The sequence below is a fragment of the Nerophis lumbriciformis genome, linkage group LG28 (genome assembly GCF_033978685.3).
Source record: "Nerophis lumbriciformis linkage group LG28, RoL_Nlum_v2.1, whole genome shotgun sequence".
NCBI classification, from domain to species: Eukaryota; Metazoa; Chordata; class Actinopteri; order Syngnathiformes; family Syngnathidae; genus Nerophis; species Nerophis lumbriciformis.
Window position 1 is genome coordinate 11,125,469 of NC_084575.2, and position 22,522 is coordinate 11,147,990.

Genomic DNA, 22,522 nt, shown 5'->3' on the forward strand with positions numbered 1-22,522 from the left:
TTTCCTTGCCCGTATGTGGGCTTTGTACCGAGGATGTCGTTGTGGCTTGTGCAGCCCTTTGAGACACTTGTGATTTAGGGCTATATAAATAAAGATTGATTGATTGATTGATTGATTATGTCATGTTTGTCCTCCCACAGAAACCCTATTAAAACAAACATATGTTTTCCCCCTCATCTTGTTCTATTTTCATACATTTTGGAAAAAGCTCCAGGGAGCCACTTGGGCGGCGCTAAAAAAAAAGGTTGCAGACCCCTCATGACGCAGCAAGTTGAATGATGCGGACACATTTGTTACTGGATACTCTCCAACACGCACCCTATGCGTAAGTAGTTTGCAACTATAACTACATGACACTTGTTTATACTGACAAATGTGCTGCTTCACACTGCAATGTTGTTCAACGAAGGACAGTGTGTGTGTGCGTGTCGGTGGAGTGGATTTTTGTCACGCAATAAAACAATTATGGAGAATTTACTGTAAAAATATGGCAGCTCAGTAGCCAACATTTTTAATTTTTTTTACTGTAAAATCTACTGACTTGTTACAGTGTGGGTGGGGACGTGCGCAGCTGTCCAGTGCTGAAACTCCATCAATTCGTGAACACACACACACACACACACACACACACACACACACACACACACACACACACACACTCACACACACACAAACTGTAATTTTTAATGTCGTTTATATTGATCCATTGCATCATCGATTCATCAATCAGTGCCACGCAAACTTTCACACGCAATCAGGCCGTGATTAATAACAATATCACACTTTAATACGCGCACGGTGATTGAAATGCGCACATATGGTGCTATAAATAAACATCCTCCCTGCCGGTGACGAGCATCACAACAATTACATGACGCGCGCACACGCGGCACATCAATCAGTTTCTGTGGAAGACGAACATGTTTTATGGTGGAAAATGGAACGCAAAATGTGCGGGTATAATTTGCTGTAAGATTACCGTAATGATCCAGCAGTTGAAAAGGAAGACGCCGTCACTGGTCCACTAGATCTGGACTGTGATGCCTTCCATCCCCGCCCTCCTCCTCCTCCTCCGACGTGTCACATCCACGCAGCGGCCGCACATTCGTCACAGCGCCGCTTTCATCGCTCCACGCCTCGGCCAGCAAAAATCAACAAGTACCGTTCGGGCCGACGTGGAAAAAAAAACAACAACCCCGGAGCAGTGGCACCCAGGAGGAGAGTAGAGACGGAGGAGGAGATGGAAATCTTTTCTCGTGTCTCCTCCCGCACATTGCACTTAACTCTTTACGAGCTGCAGCCTGACACCTGAACGCACCACAGGTCTGCGCTCGGCCAGAAAGAAACAGGATGTGACGTTCAAATCCTTGAAGAAAAATCTTCGAAGCATTGTTGTATGCATTTCCTGTACCTCTGTTTTATAGTTTGCTTTTTAAAATGGGAGCTTTTTATTTCCATCCATCCATCCATCCATTTCCTACCGCTTGTCCCTCTGGAATGTATTCCATTTGTGACTCTAAATTAGGGCCAATAGTTTTGTACCTAAAAAATAACTTTCAAACTGAAAGAAATCAGGTTTTGATGTGGAATTTTGACAAATCCATCCATCCATCCATCCATCCATCCATCCATTTTCTACCGATTGTCCCTCTTGGGGTTGTGGGGGATGCTGGAGCCTATCCCAGCTCCCACACCTGAGTCCTTCCTCGTTTGGCTCACCTGTGCTCCTACATATGCCTTCCCCCCTGCACTGCTCAACCAAAAAGCCCGCCACCTAGTGACAAAAGAAAGTAATGCCAACACAAAAATAAGGATGCCTTAAATGGCTCCTACACACCGGCCCCTAATTGTTTACGCTGTAACAATTACTTGAAAGGGAGCCATTCAAATTCACTTTTTACAAGATTCTTCTTCTCAGTTTTTTTTTCTTTTTTTTTTTTTTTCATATTTTCAAAATAAAAATATGTTGGCATTTATAGTTCATTAATCTTGAATCTTCATTAGTCTTCAATTTCAGTCCTTTGGAGGAGACATATCTTGGTTATTGGTCTTTCCAGTATTCTCCCCAGTAACCAGGATCCTCGTGGGGCAGTGGAATCGACCACCACCACAATGTCACCAGGGGCAAAACTTCTCTTGGCTCTGGTCCATCGCTGACGTTCTTGGATTAAAGGTAAGTATTCTTTTGTCCATCGTTTCCAAAAGAGATCTGCCATGTATTGTACTTGTTTCCATACGTTTGATGTACAGATCCTCCTTTACAAAGAGTCCAGGTGGCATCCATTTTCTACCGATTGTCCCTCTTGGGGTTGTGGGGGATGCTGGAGCCTATCCCAGCTGCATTCGGGCGGAAGGCAGGGTACACCCTGGACAAGTCGCAGGGCCAACACAGATAGACAGCATTCACACTCACATTCATTGTATTCAAAATAAAAGTAAGTGCACACATTTTAAATACATTTTTTATTTTTATTTTTCACTTTCATATACAAACCCCGTTTCCATATGAGTTGTGAAATTGCAAATCCTTTTCAACCCATATTCAATTGAATCTACTACAAAGACAACATATTTGATGTTCAAACTCATAAACTTTATTTTTTTTTTGCAAATAATAATTAACATTTTCAATGTGAGACAGGTCTGGACTACAGGCATGCCAGTCTAGTACCCGCACTCTTTTACTATGAAGCCACGTTGATGTAACACGTGGCTTGGCATTGTCTTGCTGAAATAAGCAGGGGCGTCCATGGTAACGTTGCTTGGATAGCAACATATGTTGCTCCAAAACCGGTATGTACCTTTGAGCATTAATGGCGCCTTCACAGATGTGTAAGTTACCCATGTCTTGGGCACTAATACACCCCCATACCATCACACATGCTGGCTTTTCAACTTTGCGCCTATAACAATCCGGATGGTTCTTTTCCTCTTTGGTCCGGAGGACACAACGTCCACAGTTTCCAAAAACAATTTGAAATGTGGACTCGTCAGACCACAGAACACTTTTCCACTTTGTATCAGTCCATCTTAGATGAGCTCAGGCCCAGCGAAGCCGACGGCGTTTCTGGGTGTTGTTGATAAACGGTTTTCGCCTTGCATAGGAGAGTTTTAACTTGCACTTACAGATGTAGCGACCAACTGTGGTTACTGACAGTGGGTTTCTGAAGTGTTCCTTAGCCCATGTGGTGATATCCTTTACACACTGATGTCGCTTGTTGATGCAGTACAGCCTGAGGGATCGAAGGTCACGGGCTTAGCTGCTTACGTGCAGTGATTTCTCCAGATTCTCTGAACCCTTTGATGATATTACGGACCGTAGATGGTGAAATCCCTAAATTCTTTGGAATAGCTGGTTGAGAAAGGTTTTTCTTAAACTGTTCAACAATTTGCTCACGCATTTGTTGACAAAGTGGTGACCCTCGCCCCATCCTTGTTTGTGAATGACTGAGCATTTCATGGAATCTACTTTTATACCCAATCATGGCACCCACCTGTTCCCAATTAGCCTGTTCACCTGTGGGATGTTCCAAATAAGTGTTTGATGAGCATTCCTCAACTTTATCAGTATTTATTGCCACCTTTCCCAACTTCTTTGTCACGTGTTGCTGGCATCAAATTCTAAAGTTAATGATTATTTGCAAAAAAAAAAAAAGTTTATCAGTTTGAACATCAAATATGTTGTCTTTGTAGCATATTCAACTGAATATGGGTTGAAAATGATTTGCAAATCATTGTATTCCGTTTATATTTACATCTAGCACAATTTCCCAACTCATATGGAAACGGGGTTTGTATTTTGATATTTGAGCTTCTGTTGTTTTCAGATTCAAATCTTTTTTTTTCCACTCTAAATTGCGCCCACTCTAAGTTCTCGCCACTTTAGGTCCAAGTTGGGCCCACTCTGAGTCACGCCCACTTTAGGTCTAGTCGCGCCCACTCTAAGTTGCGCCTACTTTAGGTCCAAGTCACGCCCACTCAAAGTCACGCCCACTTTAAGTCACACCCATTTTAGGTCTAGTCGGGCCCAGTCTAAGTCGCGCCCACTCTAAGTCACGGCCACTTTAGGTCCAAGTCGGGCCCAGTCTAAGTCGCGTCCACTCTAAGTTGCGCCCACTTTAGATCCAAGTCGCGCCCACTCTAAGTCACGCCCACTTTAGGTCCAAGTCGCACCCACTTCGAGTCACGCCCACTTTAGGTTCAAGTTGCGCCCACTCTAAGTCACGCCCACTTTAGGTCCAAGTCGGGCCCAGTCTAAGTCGCGCCCACTCTAAGTCGCGCCCACTTTAGGACTAAGTCACGCCCACTCTAAGGCACACCCACTTTAGGTCCAAGTTGGGCCCACTCTGAGTCACACCCACTTTAGGTCTAGTCACGCCCACTCTAAGTTGCGCCTACTTTAGGTCCAAGTCGCGCCCACTCTAAGTTGCGCCCACTTTAGATCCAAGTCGCGCCCACTCAAAGTCACGCCCACTTTAAGTCACACCCATTTTAGGTCTAGTCGGGCCCAGTCTAAGTCGCGCCCACTCTAAGTCACGGCCACTTTAGGTCCAAGTCGCACTCACTCCGAGTGACGCCCACTTTAGATCCAAGTTGCGCCCACTCTAAGTCACGCCCACTTTAGGTCCAAGTTGGGCCCAGTCTAAGTCGCGCCCACTCTATGTTGCGCCCACTTTAGATCCAAGTCGCGCCCACTTTAGGTCTAAGTCACACCCACTCTAAGTTCTCGCCACTTTAGGTCCAAGTTGGGCCCACTCTGAGTCACACCCACTTTAGGTCTAGTCACGCCCACTCTAAGTTGCGCCTACTTTAGGTCCAAGTCGCGCCCACTCTAAGTTGCGCCCACTTTAGATCCAAGTCGCGCCCACTCTAAGTCACGCCCACTTTAGGTCCAAGTCGCGCCCGCTCCGAGTCACGCCCACTTTAGGTCCAAGTTGCGCCCACTCTAAGTCACGGCCACTTTAGGTCCAAGTCGGGCCCAGTCTAAGTCGCGCCCACTCTAAGTCGCGCCCACTTTAGGTCCAAGTCACGCCCACTCTAAGGCACACCCACTTTAGGTCCAAGTTGGGCCCACTCTGAGTCACGCCCACTTTAGGTCTAGTCACGCCCACTCTAAGTTGCACCTACTTTAGGTCCAAGTCGCGCCCACTCTAAGTCACGCCCACTTTAGGTCCAAGTCGCGCCCGCTCCGAGTCACGCCCACTTTAGGTCCAAGTTGCGCCCACTCTAAGTCACGCCCACTTTAGGTCCAAGTCGGGCCCAGTCTAAGTCGCGCCCACTCTAAGTCGCGCCCACTTTAGGTCCAAGTCACGCCCACTCTAAGGCACACCCACTTTAGGTCCAAGTTGGGCCCACTCTGAGTCACGCCCACTTTAGGTCTAGTCACGCCCACTCTAAGTTGCACCTACTTTAGGTCCAAGTCGCGCCCACTCTAAGTCACGCCCACTTTAAGTCACACCCATTTTAGGTCTAGTCGGGCCCAGTCTAAGTCGCGCCCACTTTAGGTCTAAGTAGCACCCAATCTATGTCTAAGTCACGCCCATTCTAAGCCACACCCATTTAAAAATTGCGCCCACTTTAGATCTAAGTCGCGCTCACTCTAAGTTGCGCCCACTTTAAGTCTAAGTTGCCCATTTAAAGACCTGGGGTGACGACAACGTAAGTTAACCATGTCTTAAAGCTTCCAGCTGCGGCCACTCTAAGTCACGCCCACTTTAAGTCGTGCCCACTCTAAGTTGCGTCCACTTTAGGTGCAAGTCGAGACCACTTTAGGTCTAAGTTGTGTCCACTCTAAGTCGTGCCCACTCTAAGTTGCGCCCACTTTAGGTGTAAGTCACGCCCACTTTAGGTCCAAGTCGCGCCCGCTCCGAGTCACGCCCACTTTAGGTCCAAGTCGCGCCCGCTCCGAGTCACGCCCACTTTAGGTCCAAGTTGCGCCCACTCTAAGTCACGCCCACTTTAGGTCCAAGTCGGGCCCAGTCTAAGTCGCGCCCACTCTAAGTCGCGCCCACTTTAGGTCCAAGTCACGCCCACTCTAAGGCACACCCACTTTAGGTCCAAGTTGGGCCCACTCTGAGTCACGCCCACTTTAGGTCTAGTCACGCCCACTCTAAGTTGCACCTACTTTAGGTCCAAGTCGCGCCCACTCTAAGTCACGCCCACTTTAGGTCCAAGTCGCGCCCGCTCCGAGTCACGCCCACTTTAGGTCCAAGTCGCGCCCACTCTAAGTCACGCCCACTTTAGGTCCAAGTCGCGCCCGCTCCGAGTCACGCCCACTTTAGGTCCAAGTCGCGCCCGCTCCGAGTCACGCCCACTTTAGGTCCAAGTTGCGCCCACTCTAAGTCACGCCCACTTTAGGTCCAAGTCGGGCCCAGTCTAAGTCGCGCCCACTCTAAGTCGCGCCCACTTTAGGTCCAAGTCACGCCCACTCTAAGGCACACCCACTTTAGGTCCAAGTTGGGCCCACTCTGAGTCACGCCCACTTTAGGTCTAGTCACGCCCACTCTAAGTTGCACCTACTTTAGGTCCAAGTCGCGCCCACTCTAAGTCACGCCCACTTTAAGTCACACCCATTTTAGGTCTAGTCGGGCCCAGTCTAAGTCGCGCCCACTTTAGGTCTAAGTAGCACCCAATCTATGTCTAAGTCACGCCCATTCTAAGCCACACCCATTTAAAAATTGCGCCCACTTTAGATCTAAGTCGCGCTCACTCTAAGTTGCGCCCACTTTAAGTCTAAGTTGCCCATTTAAAGACCTGGGGTGACGACAACGTAAGTTAACCATGTCTTAAAGCTTCCAGCTGCGCCCACTCTAAGTCACGCCCACTTTAAGTCGTGCCCACTCTAAGTTGCGTCCACTTTAGGTGCAAGTCGAGACCACTTTAGGTCTAAGTTGTGTCCACTCTAAGTCGTGCCCACTCTAAGTTGCGCCCACTTTAGGTGTAAGTCACGCCCACTTTAGGTCCAAGTCGCGTCCACGTCCACTTTCGGTCTAAGTCTGCCCACTTAAAGACTTGCCCACAGAGGTGACAACAGTGGAAGTGCAGCGTGTCTTAAACTGAAGTGAAGCTGGAGAGGGTGGAGTCGACTCTCTTGGTTGCTTTGTTGGGTCTGCTTCTGTCTCTGGCCATGCTCCCCCAACCCCAGCAGACGATGGCGTGGAACACCGCAGAGGGCACCACAGTGTATATGGCTGTTGAAATGATGTTTTTGTTTGGTTGCTTGTCTATGCATGGTGCAATCGTGTGTGTGCGCAATATATATTATTGGTAATTTTTTTTTTTTTTTTTGTGTTGTTTTGCTTTTGTAGCTACAGGTAAAAGCCAGTAAATTAGAATATTTTGAAAAACTTGATTTATTTCAGTAATTGCATTCAAAAGGTGTAACTTGTACATTATATTTATTCATTGCACACAGACTGATGCATTCAAATGTTTATTTCATTTAATTTTGATGATTTGAAGTGGCAACAAATGAAAATCCAAAATTCCGTGTGTCACAAAATTAGAATATTACTTAAGGCTAATACAAAAAAGGGATTTTTAGAAATGTTGGCCAACTGAAAAGTATGAAAATGAAAAATATGAGCATGTACAATACTCAATACTTGGTTGGAGCTCCTTTTGCCTCAATTACTGCGTTAATGCGGCGTGGCATGGAGTCGATGAGTTTCTGGCACTGCTCAGGTGTTATGAGAGCCCAGGTTACTCTGATAGTGGCCTTCAACTCTTCTGCGTTTTTGGGTCTGGCATTCTGCATCTTCCTTTTCACAATACCCCACAGATTTTCTATGGGGCTAAGGTCAGGGGAGTTGGCGGGCCAATTTAGAACAGAAATACCATGGTCCGTAAACCAGGCACGGGTAGATTTTGCGCTGTGTGCAGGCGCCAAGTCCTGTTGGAACTTGAAATCTCCATCTCCATAGAGCAGGTCAGCAGCAGGAAGCATGAAGTGCTCTAAAACTTGCTGGTAGACGGCTGCGTTGACCCTGGATCTCAGGAAACAGAGTGGACCGACACCAGCAGATGACAAGGCACCCCAAACCATCACTGATGGTGGAAACTTTACACTAGACTTCAGGCAACGTGGATCCTGTGCCTCTCCTGTCTTCCTCCAGACTCTGGGACCTCGATTTCCAAAGGAAATGCAAAATTTGCTTTCGTCAGAAAACATGACTTTGGACCACTCAGCAGCAGTCCAGCTGGTGTCGGTCCACTCTGTTTCCTGAGATCCAGGGTCAACGCAGCCGTCTACCAGCAAGTTTTAGAGCACTTCATGCTTCCTGCTGCTGACCTGCTCTATGGAGATGGAGATTTCAAGTTCCAACAGGACTTGGCGCCTGCACACAGCGCAAAATCTACCCGTGCCTGGTTTACGGACCATGGTATTTCTGTTCTAAATTGGCCCGCCAACTCCCCTGACCTTAGCCCCATAGAAAATCTGTGGGGTATTGTGAAAAGGAAGATGCAGAATGCCAGACCCAAAAACGCAGAAGAGTTGAAGGCCACTATCAGAGCAACCTGGGCTCTCATAACACCTGAGCAGTGCCAGAAACTCATCGACTCCATGCCACGCCGCATTAACGCAGTAATTGAGGCAAAAGGAGCTCCAACCAAGTATTGAGTATTGTACATGCTCATATTTTTCATTTTCATACTTTTCAGTTGGCCAACATTTCTAAAAATCCCTTTTTTGTATTAGCCTTAAGTAATATTCTAATTTTGTGACACACGGAATTTTGGATTTTCATTTGTTGCCACTTCAAATCATCAAAATTAAATGAAATAAACATTTGAATGCATCAGTCTGTGTGCAATGAATAAATATAATGTACAAGTTACACCTTTTGAATGCAATTACTGAAATAAATCAAGTTTTTCAAAATATTCTAATTTACTGGCTTTTACCTGTATATGTAGAAATGGCACTGCTGGAGTGGCAGCTGGTTGCATCAGCTCTGCTCTTTTAATGTATTTAATGTCCTTTGTGTCGTTTGATGTTTCCCTCTTACACACATGTTTATGTGTGCTATGACAATGAGGGTTTTTTTCTTCATTGGCCTCAGTCTGGACCCCCTCTCCAGGGGCCCAGGCTTAGAATGAATATTTTTTTCTTTTTAAATTCTGCTTTGGACCACAATTTAGCCAGGGGCGGCCCTGGCCTCACTCAGGCAACACAGTGAGGTGAAGGAGGAGCTTGTTGTGTAATGGAGGGACAAGCCCCTGCATGGTATGTACCACCGACTCTTTATGGTTAATTATATAGGTGATGAGGATTATTGTTGTTGGATGTTCCTTTGTTACTCACCCTTTTTATTAAATCTAATCCAAATGATTTAGTCTTTGTTATGAGTTTATTAGTACTTGCTGGTGTAAATGATTGCTATCATTAATTAAGAAGGAGAAGAAGAACATGACATCTAAGACACTTCATTAGGTACCACTAATATAATTTTATTGAATTAACCTTTTTTGACCTCCATCCATGCATTTTCTACACCGTTTATCCTTATTAGGGTCTGGTGTAATCTGGAGCCTATCCCAGTTTATTTGGGGCAAGAGACAGGGTACACCCTAGCCAATCGCGTATAGACAAATTTAGACTTCCCAATTAACATAACATTAATATCATTATTATCGGAATGTGGGAGGAAGCCGGAGTAGCCGGAAAAAAACCACAAACGTAAGAAGGAAACATGCAAACTCCACACAGAGATGTCCAAATGGAGATTCGAACACTGATCTCTTATATGTACGATCGAAATGCGACTGATATAGCTAATAAAATGTCTGGTGAGAATAAGTTTTTTGGTTTGGAGCATTTTAATAATCATAGTTTGTTGTTATTGAAACACGGAATGAAACATTTTCACAGAAGAACAAAGAGAATAAATAAATAGACAGCATGGTAATAAAGTGTATTTCTCTTAAAGTGTGTTCAACTTCAGTCTATATTCGACCAGTAGATCTCCATCAGGTTGCATAATTCCATAACCATAACGACTTGGATTGACGGGAGGCATTCCAGCTGTGGGCTCACACAGCTGAAGATCAACATGAGCCAGCATCAAGAACACAAACCTGCCAGAAATGGAAATATTTTATAAATATTATTTCATGTGATAGGACTTCACTTTGCAAGTACCGTATTTTTCAGACTATAAGTCGCAGTTTTTTTCATAGTTTGGCCGGGCTCCAGTGCGACTTATATGTTTTTTTCCTTTTTTATTATGCATTTTCGGCAGATGCGACTTATACTCCGGTGCGACTTATACTCCGAAAATACAGCAATGACCTTTAACTGCTCTATTATGCAACATAAGTCATTCCTGGATTATAGCATGAAGATACATTGTACTTATAATGTTTAATATATCAGATATGAATATTAATATACTGACTTTTTAATGATGGTGATAGCAAAGTGTTTCCCAACACAGACGTTGCTGCCTGCCCCCCAAGGCAGGTTGGCGTACTTTAGTCTCCTCCCATTCTTGTAGAAAACATGCTTAGTCGTCACTTCTTGGTCTAAGAAGCGGTCGTACTTGAATGTCTGTCACCAAGAAACAAAAAACATATTTGGTAATTATCCAAGTTGTGATGAAAATTCATGTTTCTTCATTGGTTGCATGTGTCGTTGAGGTCGTAGAACAATATATTCGTCACCACAAAGACAACCATATTGCATTAATAACTGTAATGGCAATCTTCACCTTCAAATGTTCCAATTTATTGTCATTACTCAACAGGTTTGAGGGAGTGATCTTACGCAGTAGCAAGTATTGCATATGAAGTGAGGTCCAGTCAGAAATCCAGTTTATGTCTATTTATTAATGAACTTGCAAGGTGAATGAAACATACCCGGGATTATTGCAGTGATATTGTGTTATATGTTGCTGTCTGCTGTTGCATTTGCTGTTGCCTGATGTTGTCTGATGCTGTCTGATGTTGTCTGCTGCTGTCTGATGTTGTCTGCTGCTGGTAAGAACGGTTTGTGCTCCCACACCTGAGTCCTTCCTCGTTTGGCTCACCTGTGCTCCTACATATGCCTTCCCCCCTGCACTGCTCAACCAAAAAGCCCGCCACCTAGTGACAAAAGAAAGTAATGCCAACACAAAAATAAGGATGCCTTAAATGGCTCCTACACACCGGCCCCTAATTGTTTACGCTGTAACAATTACTTGAAAGGGAGCCATTCAAATTCACTTTTTACAAGATTCTTCTTCTCAGTTTTTTTTTCATTTTTTTTTTTTTTCATAATTTCAAAATAAAAATATGTTGGCATTTATAGTTCATTAATCTTGAATCTTCATTAGTCTTCAATTTCAGTCCTTTGGAGGAGACATATCTTGGTTATTGGTCTTTCCAGTATTCTCCCCAGTAACCAGGATCCTCGTGGGGCAGTGGAATCGACCACCACCACAATGTCACCAGGGGCAAAACTTCTCTTGGCTCTGGTCCATCACTGACGTTCTTGGATTAAAGGTAAGTATTCTTTTGTCCATCGTTTCCAAAAGAGATCTGCCATGTATTGTACTTGTTTCCATACGTTTGATGTACAGATCCTCCTTTACAAAGAGTCCAGGTGGCAATATTGGATTGTTCTTTTTGCAAAAGAAGATGGTTTGGGGTCAGCGCTTCCAGGTCCATGGGGTCATCAGAGGATTTGGTTATGGTGGCTTTAAATACTTGCATCTCCTCTTCAATCTTCTTCTTTAATTTGACAGGATTATTTTCAACACTACTCACAGCAGTTTGAACTTCTTTTCTTTTCCTAGTCCTTTGCAAGAGTGTGGTCTTTACTTTTAAAAGCCAGGCTATTGCAATCTTCAGTCTCATCCAGGATGAGAAGTAGTGGATGAAATAGTTAGTTGGGTTCAACTGACTTTTGACAATGGCATTTACTGTGATGCCAGGTTTGATCTCTGGATCATCAACAGAGATTTTGGATTCAACTTGCAAAATTGGCCATTCTTGGCTTGCTTTCCAGAGAAAATCTGGTCCTCTTATCCAATTTTTGTAGCCTAAGAAGCGATCTGCTGTCAGCCCTCTTGATGCTGCATCTGCAGGGTTTTCCTTTGTGCTCACGTATCTCCATTGTGATATGTCGGTAACATCCCTTACAAAAGAGACTCTGCTACAAATGTTTTAAAGCGTTTGGTTTCGTTGCTTATGTATTTAAGCACGGTTGTGCTATCCGTCCAGAAAAATGATTTCTCCAGTTTTAACTGTAGATCCTTTCGCAGCATTGTGTCAACTTTGACAGCGAGGACAGCTGCCGCCAGCTCCATTCTGGGAATTGTCATTTGTTTTAATGGTGCCACTCTTGATTTTCCTATGATGAATGCAACATGCACTTCTTTGTTTTTGTTTTCCAGTCTTAGATATGAGACGGTTCCGTAGCCACTCTCACTGGCATCCGAAAAGTGATGCAGCTGTGAGTGTGTGATTTGACCAAAGTGTGTAGGCTGCATGCACCGGTCAACTTTAAACTTCTTCATTTTGCTGAGATCTGCTAGCCATCCTGTCCACTGTTGAGAGAAAACGTGTGGTATGGTTTCATCCCATTGAAGCTTTTCCTTGCAGAGCTCCTGCATAATCATTTTGGCTGGCAGAGTAAATGGTCCTAGAAGTCCTAAAGGGTCGTATACAGAGCTGACCACAGACAAAATGCCACGTCTAGTGTGTGGTCTTTCTGGTACAACAACTGTGAACTTGAACACATCAGTTTCCACACACCAGTGTAGTCCTAGGGCTCTTTCCATTGGTAGATTGTCCTTGTCCAAATCCAACTCCTTGATTTCTTTAGCCCTGTGGTCTTGTAGAATAGATGTTAATACAGCACGGCTGTTGCTGATCCATTTGGACAGAGTAAACCCACCCATTTGGCAAAGAGCAGTCAGATCTTTTACTAATTGTACTGCTTCTTGTTCTGTGGGAATCGAACGTAAACAGTCATCTACATAAAAGTTATGGCGTACTGTGTCTGTCACCTCAGGTGGAAAATGAGCTTGGTTGTCTTCCGCAGTTTTCCTCAAAGCAAAGTTTGCACAACTTGGTGATGACACAGCTCCAAATAGATGTACCTTCATCCTATATTCAGTCAGATCTTGCTGCATATCACCGTCAGGCCACCATAAGAATCTCAAGTAGTCGACATGCTTATCAGACACCTTAACCTGATGGAACATGGCTTTAATGTCTGCCATCAAGGCAACCGGTTCTTGTCTGAATCTGATGAGGACTCCGATAAGTGAGTTGGTAAGATCAGGACCCTGAAGTAGTTCACAGTTCAGTGATGTTCCTTTAAAGACTGCACCACAGTCAAAAACAACTCTTAATGTTCCTTTTTTTGAGTGGTGCACACCATGATGTGGAATATACCAGAGTCTTCCATCTTTTCTATTCAGCTGGTCTGCTGGTACCAATTCAGCATAGCCACTGTCAATCATATCTGTGAGGAAAGATGTATATTCTTTATGGAACTTTTCATTTGTGTTGAACTTGCGTTTCAGGCTCTGGATGCGTTGCTCTGCAATACAACGGTTGTTCGGCATGATGGGATCTTCTTCTTTAAAAGGTAAGTTTAAACAGTAATGTTCATCTTTAATCTTTGCAGAGTGGCTCACAATATCAAGAAAGTTTTCCTCTTCTCTTGACATTTCCTCTATTTCCTTACTGGATCTTTCACTGAAATCTTGGTTGTACTGTTTGACTAATAACTTCTCCAGGTTTAGAATAGATATTCTATTGACACCAGCAACAGGGCAGCCATTATGCCTGCTGGTGTCATCTCCTTTTAAAGGACCATAAATGACCCATCCCAATAGGGTCCTCACTGCGTATGGCCCGTCCTCCTGGCTATTGACCACCTCCCAGGGTTCCAGTACCTTAGAGGCATTCGTGCCAATGAGGAGGTCGATTTCAGAGTCAATTTCAGGTAATGTGATATGGTTTAGATATGGCCAGTGTTTCAAATCCTGCTGTTTTGGAATATTGTGTGGTGAAACGGGCATGATTTTGTCTGTAAATACATCAGGCAATTGAATAAAGTCATTCGTATTTATCCTGGCTATTTCCAGTCCAGTGATGTGGTAGCTGGTTTCGGGTTTCACTTGATTCATGGTTTTGAGAAGGATGGTTGTTCTTTGTCCTGTTATGTTCAGTCTTTGCATCAGTTTTTCTGTGCAGAATGTGGAGGTGCTTCCATGATCCAAAAGTGCATATGTTTGTAACACTGTATCTCCCTTGTTGCTTTTAACTTGTACAGGTACAATGGAGTAGATGGAGGGGTCATCCCCGGCCCCAATATGACCACAAGTATGCTTGGGAGGTGGCACAACAGTATTGGTTCCAATTGATTTGGTTTGTGTTTGTTCTGTCTGTTCAATGTGGAGTATTTGTGGATGTTGTTGTTTACAGGTTTCACATAATAGACGATTTCTGCAGTCTCGACTTAAATGTCCTATTTTCAGACAACCAAAACAGACTCCTTTTTCCTTTAAGAAGTCTATTTTTTCTTTGTGCTTCTTCCTCTTGAATTGTGGACAGCACTCCAGTGTGTGACCACTCTTCGTACAGAACAGACAACTGTGAGATTTGACAATCGCATTCCTTTTTCCTTCATTTGACTCCACAGTTTCTATGGGTACTAATGTTGTTGCAAAGCTGCTTCTTGGACTTGACTTTACTCTTGGCTTAGGGACGGATGAGGGTTTGACAGATGATTGCTTAGTGTCCTGAATGTTACCAAACAGTGGATCAGAGAGTATTTTGACTTGTTTTTCAATAAAGTTCACAAGGTCTGGGAAAATGGCTCGACGGCCTTGCTTCTCCTGTAGGTCACAGGCCTTGTTCCTCCACTGCTCTCTGAGCTTGTATGGAAGCTTTAGGATGATGGTCCTCATATTAGAAACAACATTCATTTCTTCCATATAGGCCAGACTTTCCATTGCATTGGAACAACTTCTGAGGAATAGAGAGAATGCTCTCAATCCTTTTACATCCTCCAATTTAATTGTTCCCCAGGAAAAAGCATTTTCCATATATGCTGTTGCAATATGATATTCATTACCAAAATGTTCCTTGAGTAGCTGTCTTGCCCTCTGGTAGCCCTGGGACGGAGGCAAATGTTGGCAACTTTGAACCAGCTCTTTTGGATGCCCTCTAGTATATTGTTCCAAATAATGCAAACAGTCATAGGTGTCACACTTTTTCTCCACTCCATATTCAAATGCCCTTATAAAGGTTTCATACTGAAACGGATCTCCATCAAACACAGGTACGTCTCTTGATGGTAAAGAGGAATGGACATTCTGCTTAACCAATAAGGCATTGAAATCATGTTGTCCTTTTAGTAAATCAAGAATGTGATCTTGTTTGATGGCATTTGTGACAGGGGATGTAGTGTGAACTGTATGACCTTTAACATCATCTTTTTTCACAGAAGTATGATCAGTTTGCCCAGTTCTATTAGGACACATTTTTCATTTGCATAGTTGGTTTTGACAGATTGTCAGTTTGCATTAAAGAGAGAGCAGCCTGTTTTGGAGTCATGTAATGAGCTTTAGTATACTTTTCATATATGAATTGTTTTGGCTTCCCAACCTGTGTGTCAGAGAGGGGCATTGTTTTCTTTGGAGCAGCAGCTCCTTTGTGTGATTCAGAGCTCATTCTTGACACTCTTGATCCTTCCCTAGATCCCATGGTTGCAAAAACTTGCTCCCTTGCATTTGCTGCTGCCAGCTTGGTTTCCATTTCCAACGTTTCCTTTTCCATTCTGAGTTGTTCCTGTTGTTTTGCGAATTGTTCCTGTTGAATTCTTTGTTGTGATTCAATCTGATGTTTTTTCTCCAATGCAGCAGCCTCTGCCATGAGAGCAGCCTTTTCGGCCTGGGCTCGAATGCGAGCAGATGAGGTAGAAGAGGTTCTTGATGTTATGGAACTGCGTGGGATTGAGACATTTGATGCACTGTCCTGGGCTCCAATATCAGAAAGTGTAACACATAAATGTTCATCATGGGCAAGTGGGACATGCATTTCATCTTGGACTTGCATTTGAACTGAGCCATGTGTTTCAGAGACATGCAATTGTGACTCCTCTCCCATAGGGGCAGTGTCATGTGTGGTTAGCTTTTTCACTTCTGATAACCATTCATGCACAAGTTTTATAAAACCTTCTAGTATCTTAATCTTTTCTTGAAACCAGTCATTTTTTCTATCAAGTTCCTCTTCAGGCAATGGTAAGGCAATCAATGAGGAATGATTTCCCCTTGCCTCTCCACACAAATGAATCAATTCATCCAAGTGACCTCTTACAGCATTTGCATTTTCATCATTTTCATTTGAATGCATGAGTTGTTTCATTGTGTCCCTTATTTTAGCAGCTTTTTTAACACATGCTCCTATTGCTTTATGATAATTGTCAACTTTCATTTCCAAGCCTTTGGCAGTATACTTTATGGCTCTTTTTTCCTTTTCAAAATATTGTACATTTTCCTTTTCAGGATCCACCTTTTCGCCACCTTGTGGCTGTACATCATATTTGCCACCAGACATAATTGGCCAAGTCTCTCCCTTGTGCTGCTTTCAGCTCCACTCAACTCACCCTATAGAGCTGGCAGGTGTTTCCAATCACCCTGGCTGATGAGCAGCAGCGTGGCCGTGGCACAGTTCGTCCTCTTGCAGCTTTTTGATGTCCTTCTTTTTGTCCTTTTCACTCGAAGAGCAGCGTTCTTACTTGAATGTAATGGCAATCTTCACCTTCAAATGTTCCAATTTATTGTCATTACTCAACAGGTTTGAGGGAGTGATCCTACGCAGTAGCAAATATTGCATATGAAGTGAGGTCCAGTCAGAAATCCAGTTTATGTCTATTTATTAATGAACTTGCAGGGTGAATGAAACATACCCGGGATTATTGCAGTGGTATTGTGTTATATGTTCTCCTGCCTGTTGCTGTCTGCTGTTGCATTTGCTGTTGCCTGATGTTGTCTGATGCTGTCTGATGTTGTCTGCTGCTGTCTGATGTTGTCTGCTGCTGTCTGATGTTGTCTGCTGCTGGTAAGAACGGTTTGTGCTCCCACACCTGAGTCCTTCCTCGTTTGGCTCACCTGTGATCCTACATATGCCTTCCCCCCTGCACTGCTCAACCAAAAAGCCCGCCACCTAGTGACAAAAGAAAGTAATGCCAACACAAAAATAAGGATGCCTTAAATGGCTCCTACAATAACTATATTATTACTACTGGTATCATTATTTTTATATGCAATTCAGTGTACTATCCATCCATCCACCTTTTTCCGCTTATTTGAAGTCAGGTCACGGGGGCAGCAGCCTAAGCAGAGAACACAGACTTCCCTCTCCCCAGCTACTTCGTCCAGCTCTTCCCGGGGGATCCCGAGGCGTTACCAGGCCAGCTGGGAGACATAGTCTCTCCACCGTGTCCCGGGTCTTCCCCGTGGTCTCCTACCAGTCAGACACGCCGTAAACCCCTCCCCGGGTAGGCATTTGGGGGCATTCTGACCAGATGCCCGAACCACCTCATCTGGCTTCTCTCGATATGGAGGAGCGGCGGCTTTACTCTGAGCTTCTCATTCTATCCCCTATGTCTCGGGGAGAGCCTCGCCACCAGACGGAGAAAACTATTTTCGTACCCTTGATCTTGTCCTCTCAGTCATGACCCAAAGCTCATGACCATAGGTGACCATAGGGACGTAGATCAACCGGTAAATTGAGAGCTTTGGTTTTCGGCTTAGCTCTTTCTTCACCACATCGGAACGATACAGTCCGCATCACTGTCGAAGCTGCACCGATCCGCCTGTTGATCTCACGATCCACTCTTCCCTCACTCGCGAACGAGACACTGAGGTACTTGAACTCCTCCACTTGGGGCAAGATCTCCTTCCCAACCCAGAGATGGCACTCCACCATTTTCCGGAGAGAACCATGGATTCAGACTTGGAAGTGCTGATTTTCATCCCAGTTGCTTCACACTCGGCTGAGAACCGATCCAGTGAGAGCTGAAGATCCTGGTCAGATGAAGCTATCAGGACCATATCATCCGCAAAAAGCAGAGACCTAATCCTGCAGCCACCAAACCGTATGCCCTCAACGCCCTGACTGTGCCTAGAATTTGTGTCCATAAAAGTCCCATCCCATCCATCCATTTTCTATTGCTTATTCCCTTCAGGGTCGCGGGGGGCGCTGGAGTCTATCTCAGCTACAATCGGGCGGAAGGCGGGGTACACCCTGGACAAGTCGCCACCTCATCGCAGGGCCAACACAGATAGACAGACAACATTCACACTCACATACTAGGGCCAATTTAGTGTTGCCAATCAACCTATCCCCAGGTGCATGTCTTTGGAGATGGGAGGAAGCCGGAGTACTCGGAAGGAACCCACGCAGTCACGGGGAGAACATGCAAACTCCACACAGAAAGATCCAGAGGCCGGGATTGAACTCACGACTACTCAGGACCTTCGTTTTGTGAGGCAGACGCACCAACCCCTCTTCCACCGTGCTGCCCGTCCATAAAAGTTGTAAAACTCAAAATGCTTCACAGAGAACTGCGAACCCATCATTTATTCACTCCACGTTCACACATTGATGGTGGTAAGTAACATTTGTAGCCACAGCTGCCCTGGGGTAGAATGACGGAAGCGTGGCTGACAATCGCGCCTAAAGCCCCTCCGACCACCACCAAACATTCATACACAAATGTGAGTGGCACTGGGACACATTGACACAATATGATAAACTAATAGTAATACACAATAAATATGATAATGCTTTAGTCATATCCTAGTTGTATAGATTATTAAAAAATACATATCTTTGTTCTATGTATTAATAAAGTTAGAAGCATTAAGTCCCATCTTAAAACTCATTTGTATACTCTAGCCTTTAAATAGACCCCCTTTTTAGACCAGTTGATCTGCCGTCTCTTTTCTACTCTTCCCCCCTCTCCTTCGTGAAGGGGGGGGGGCACAGATTAGGTGACCACAAATGTGTGCTAGCTGTTCAAAGTCGGGACCCGGGATAGACCACTTATCTGTGCATCAGTTGAGGACGTCTCTGCGCTGCTGACTTGTTTACACTCAAGACTATCTCCGGCTGGCCCCACTTTGGACTGGACTGTCACACTATGATCTAGGAGGGTGGGGGGTCCCTACATCTGCGGTCTCCTCCAAGGTTTCTCATTGTAATCCCATTGGGTTGAGTTTTTTCTTGCCCTGATGTGGGACCCTTCTCTTGTGACTGGCGGGCGGTCAGCGCCATAAAGCTGAGCGGGTCCCTGGGTAATTGGGGCGCGGACAACCAACAGGACAGACTAAGTTCAACAGTCCAGTAAGGCAATTAGTCTAGGAGAAGGATCTCTGATATAAAATACCCCTTCTAACCCGCACCAAGCCAGCGTGGAAGGTGTAGGCTAATAACCAGCATGAAAAGTACGCCAAGAAGACGGCCCCCAGTCCCCAGCAGTTCCAGAGGGAACAGTGCAGTGGCAGGGAGCAGCTAGAGATCGTTCACTATGGCAGAAACATGCTGAGGCTTTCGTCCAGCAGTGGACTGACAACGGCTGATGATGATGATGTGGGATCTGAGCCGAGGATGTCGTTGTGGCTTGTGCAGCCCTTTGAGATACTCGTGATTTAGGGCTATATACATAATATTTGATTGATTGATTCATTGATAGTTGTATTCATAATGGGACCTAGATTATATATTTCTGCAAGTTTTAACAATAATTTTTTTTTTTTTTATATGTATGATTATTTTATTCGTTATTGTTATTGTTGACCTCGCATGGCAATACTCTTCATTGAAGTACAGTAAAGGGGAGTGTACCTGTGGTTCTTGGTGTATCTCTGGGTCCATTTGTGGGCTCAGGAAGGGGAAAAGACAGACTTTGTCTCCTCGTCTAAGATGATACTTTTGTCCAGTGGACATGTGCAGGATTTTGTAGTCCACAACTTCTCTGGTGATCAAAGCAGCAGCGGTGAGACGCAAAGTTTCCTTCAAGATGCTGTCTGCAGGACGGACGGAACGTAAGCTTCATGTATGCGAGTGAACGATAAACATTCAAATGTTGCTGTCTCCGTCCGGGTGGATGGACGATGCGTACCAAACACAGGTGTGCTGTGTGTCTCCATGGTGGAAGGAGGCTGGGGGGACATGTCCTCCAGAGTCAGACCTCTCAGCTCTGATTGAAGCGCCTTCATGGCCTCAGGGTGAGTGAGCAGGAAGCCAAGCAGCCAAAAGGCAGTTGGTCCGGCGTTACACTGCATAGGAGGAAACAAAGTTCATTATTATTATTATTATTATTATTATTATTATCAATATTTGTATCATTATTGTAGGAGGACACAAACAGCGCAGGCAGCCAACGGCAGCCAGAAGCGGTGCAGCCCCCTGGTCAGTGTGCCGCACTGGGAGGTAACGTCCCTCTATCTCGCGATGATTCAATCTCTCTACCATTCTGTCCCTCTATCAGTTATCCCTCTGTCCCTCTGGCTTTCTGTCATCTATCCATCTGTCCCTACATCTTTTGGTGCATCTATCCCCATACCCCTCTATCCTTCTGTCCATAGGCGCCGATCCCATGGATGCTTCAGGGCCCGAGCACCCACAGACAATGGCGAGCACCAACGTGGGATTGATGGTAATTTTCAATCTTTAAATTATATTTTTTTAAATCAATCTTGTTGTTGAAAATTTTGTGGCGGGTCTGGTACGTTTTACATAATAACAAAGTCTCAAATCATATAGTATATAATTAACAAAGCCTAACCAGGATTTCATTGTGCCCGATAATGAACTGATGACACAATCATCTTGCCTCTGAACGCACTGAACACGAGCGAATGAAGTGCATACTTACTCAACAGCCATACATGTCACACAAAGGGTGGCAGTATGAACAATGCCAACACTGTCATAAACATGTGCCATATAGTGAAACCACACTAAACAACAACGACAAAAACATTTTGGAAGAATATTTGCACCGCAACACAACATAAACACTTTCCGGGACGCTACAATATAAACAAATGCCATTTGGTGGATGTACACCTAACATCCACTGTAATGATACAAGTACAATAGCGTATCTAGTCGATACTACTATGATTACGTCAATATTTTTTAACATCACAAAATCTTCTTTCGTTTTTTTTCAAATGTATATTATGTTTATAAACTCAGGAAATATGTCCCTGGACACATGAGGACTTTGAATATGATCAATGTATGATCCTGTAACTATTTGGTATCGGATCAATACCCAAATTTGTGGTATCATCCTAAACTAATGTAAAGTATCAAACAACAGAAGAATAAGTGATTAGTACATTTTAACAGAAGTGTAGATAGAACATGTTGAAACAGAAAATAACCAGATATTAACAGTAAATGAACAAGTAGATTAATAATATTTTTTTTTACAGCTTGTCCCTCATAATGTTGACAAAATAATAGAATGATAAATGACACAATATGTTACTGCATACATCAGCAGCTAAATTAGGAGCCTTTGTTTGTTTACTTACTACTAAAAGACAAGTTGTCTAGTAAGTTCACTATTTTATTTAAGGACAAACTTGCAATAAGAAACATATGTTTAATGTACCGTAAGATTTGTTTTGTTAAAATAAAGCCAATAATGACATTTTTTGTGGTCCCCTTAATTTTGAAAAATACCGAAAAGTACCGAAATACTTTTGGTATCAGTACTAATACACTAATACACACACACACCGAGCACCCACTGGCAGAAATGTAGATCGGCGCCTATGCTTCTGTCTCAAATCCATCCCTCTGTCCCACTGTCCCTCTATGCTTATTTCCACGATGATCACACCAACAGACACAATTCACTATTGGAGTAGCAGCAACTTTACTACGTGATTGGCAATCAGCGAGCAAGCAATCGCTACACGAAGCAGAGCTGTCTGTGATTGACAGCCATGAACACCAATCGGGGGCCCCTGATTGAGTGGAGGCACCAGGGGCTTCAGCCCAGGTAAACCCTTGCATTAAGCCAGCCCTGTTTGTGACGCTACTCGTGTCGAATAAGAGATGGCAACAGCTACAGACATCAGCTAACCCTGACAACAGGCCCCTGCCTTTTGAGAAGATGCCACAGGTTCAATCCCCAGCCTAATGTCCAAGCCTGGATAAATCGGAGGGTTGTGTCAAGGAGTAAGAAGAAACGATTGACTCGGTTCTGTGACCTTTGATGGGAAAGGATAACAACCAGCACTTTTACAAAAGAGCTGTACTCTGTATTCACTATAAAATGAACACAGAAGTGCCATCTGCTGGAGATGCTAGTGCACTTCTTCACTTTCCTCTAATGCAAGGTTAGAGTTATCCATCCATCCATCAATTTTCTACCGCTTATTCCCTTTGGGGTCGCGGGGGGCGCTGGAGCCTATCTCAGCTACAATCGGGCGGAAGGCGGTGTACACCCTGGACAAGTCGCCACCTCATCACAGGGCCAACACAGATAGACAGACAA

At 44.4% G+C, this 22,522-nt stretch overlaps 2 protein-coding genes across 2 annotated transcripts in view; both read right to left on the minus strand.

Moving 5' to 3' along the window:
• kcnb1 (potassium voltage-gated channel, Shab-related subfamily, member 1) overlaps positions 1 to 1,325 on the minus strand; it is a 163,801-nt gene extending 162,476 nt beyond the window's left edge. Inside the window, exon 1 of the mRNA XM_061923585.1 lies at positions 980 to 1,325. The gene's annotated coding sequence lies outside the window, so the exon portion shown is untranslated. The remainder of the gene's footprint in view (positions 1 to 979) is intronic.
• An 8,154-nt stretch (positions 1,326 to 9,479) lies between these two features.
• ptgis (prostaglandin I2 (prostacyclin) synthase) overlaps positions 9,480 to 22,522 on the minus strand; it is a 32,763-nt gene continuing 19,720 nt past the window's right edge. The window contains exons 7-10 of the mRNA XM_061923588.1: positions 20,126 to 20,282; positions 19,849 to 20,030; positions 10,398 to 10,549; positions 9,480 to 10,077 (exon numbers count right to left, since the gene is read on the minus strand). Coding sequence (XP_061779572.1) covers positions 9,924 to 10,077; positions 10,398 to 10,549; positions 19,849 to 20,030; positions 20,126 to 20,282 — 645 coding nt within the window. The 3' untranslated portion in view covers positions 9,480 to 9,923. The remainder of the gene's footprint in view (positions 10,078 to 10,397; positions 10,550 to 19,848; positions 20,031 to 20,125; positions 20,283 to 22,522) is intronic.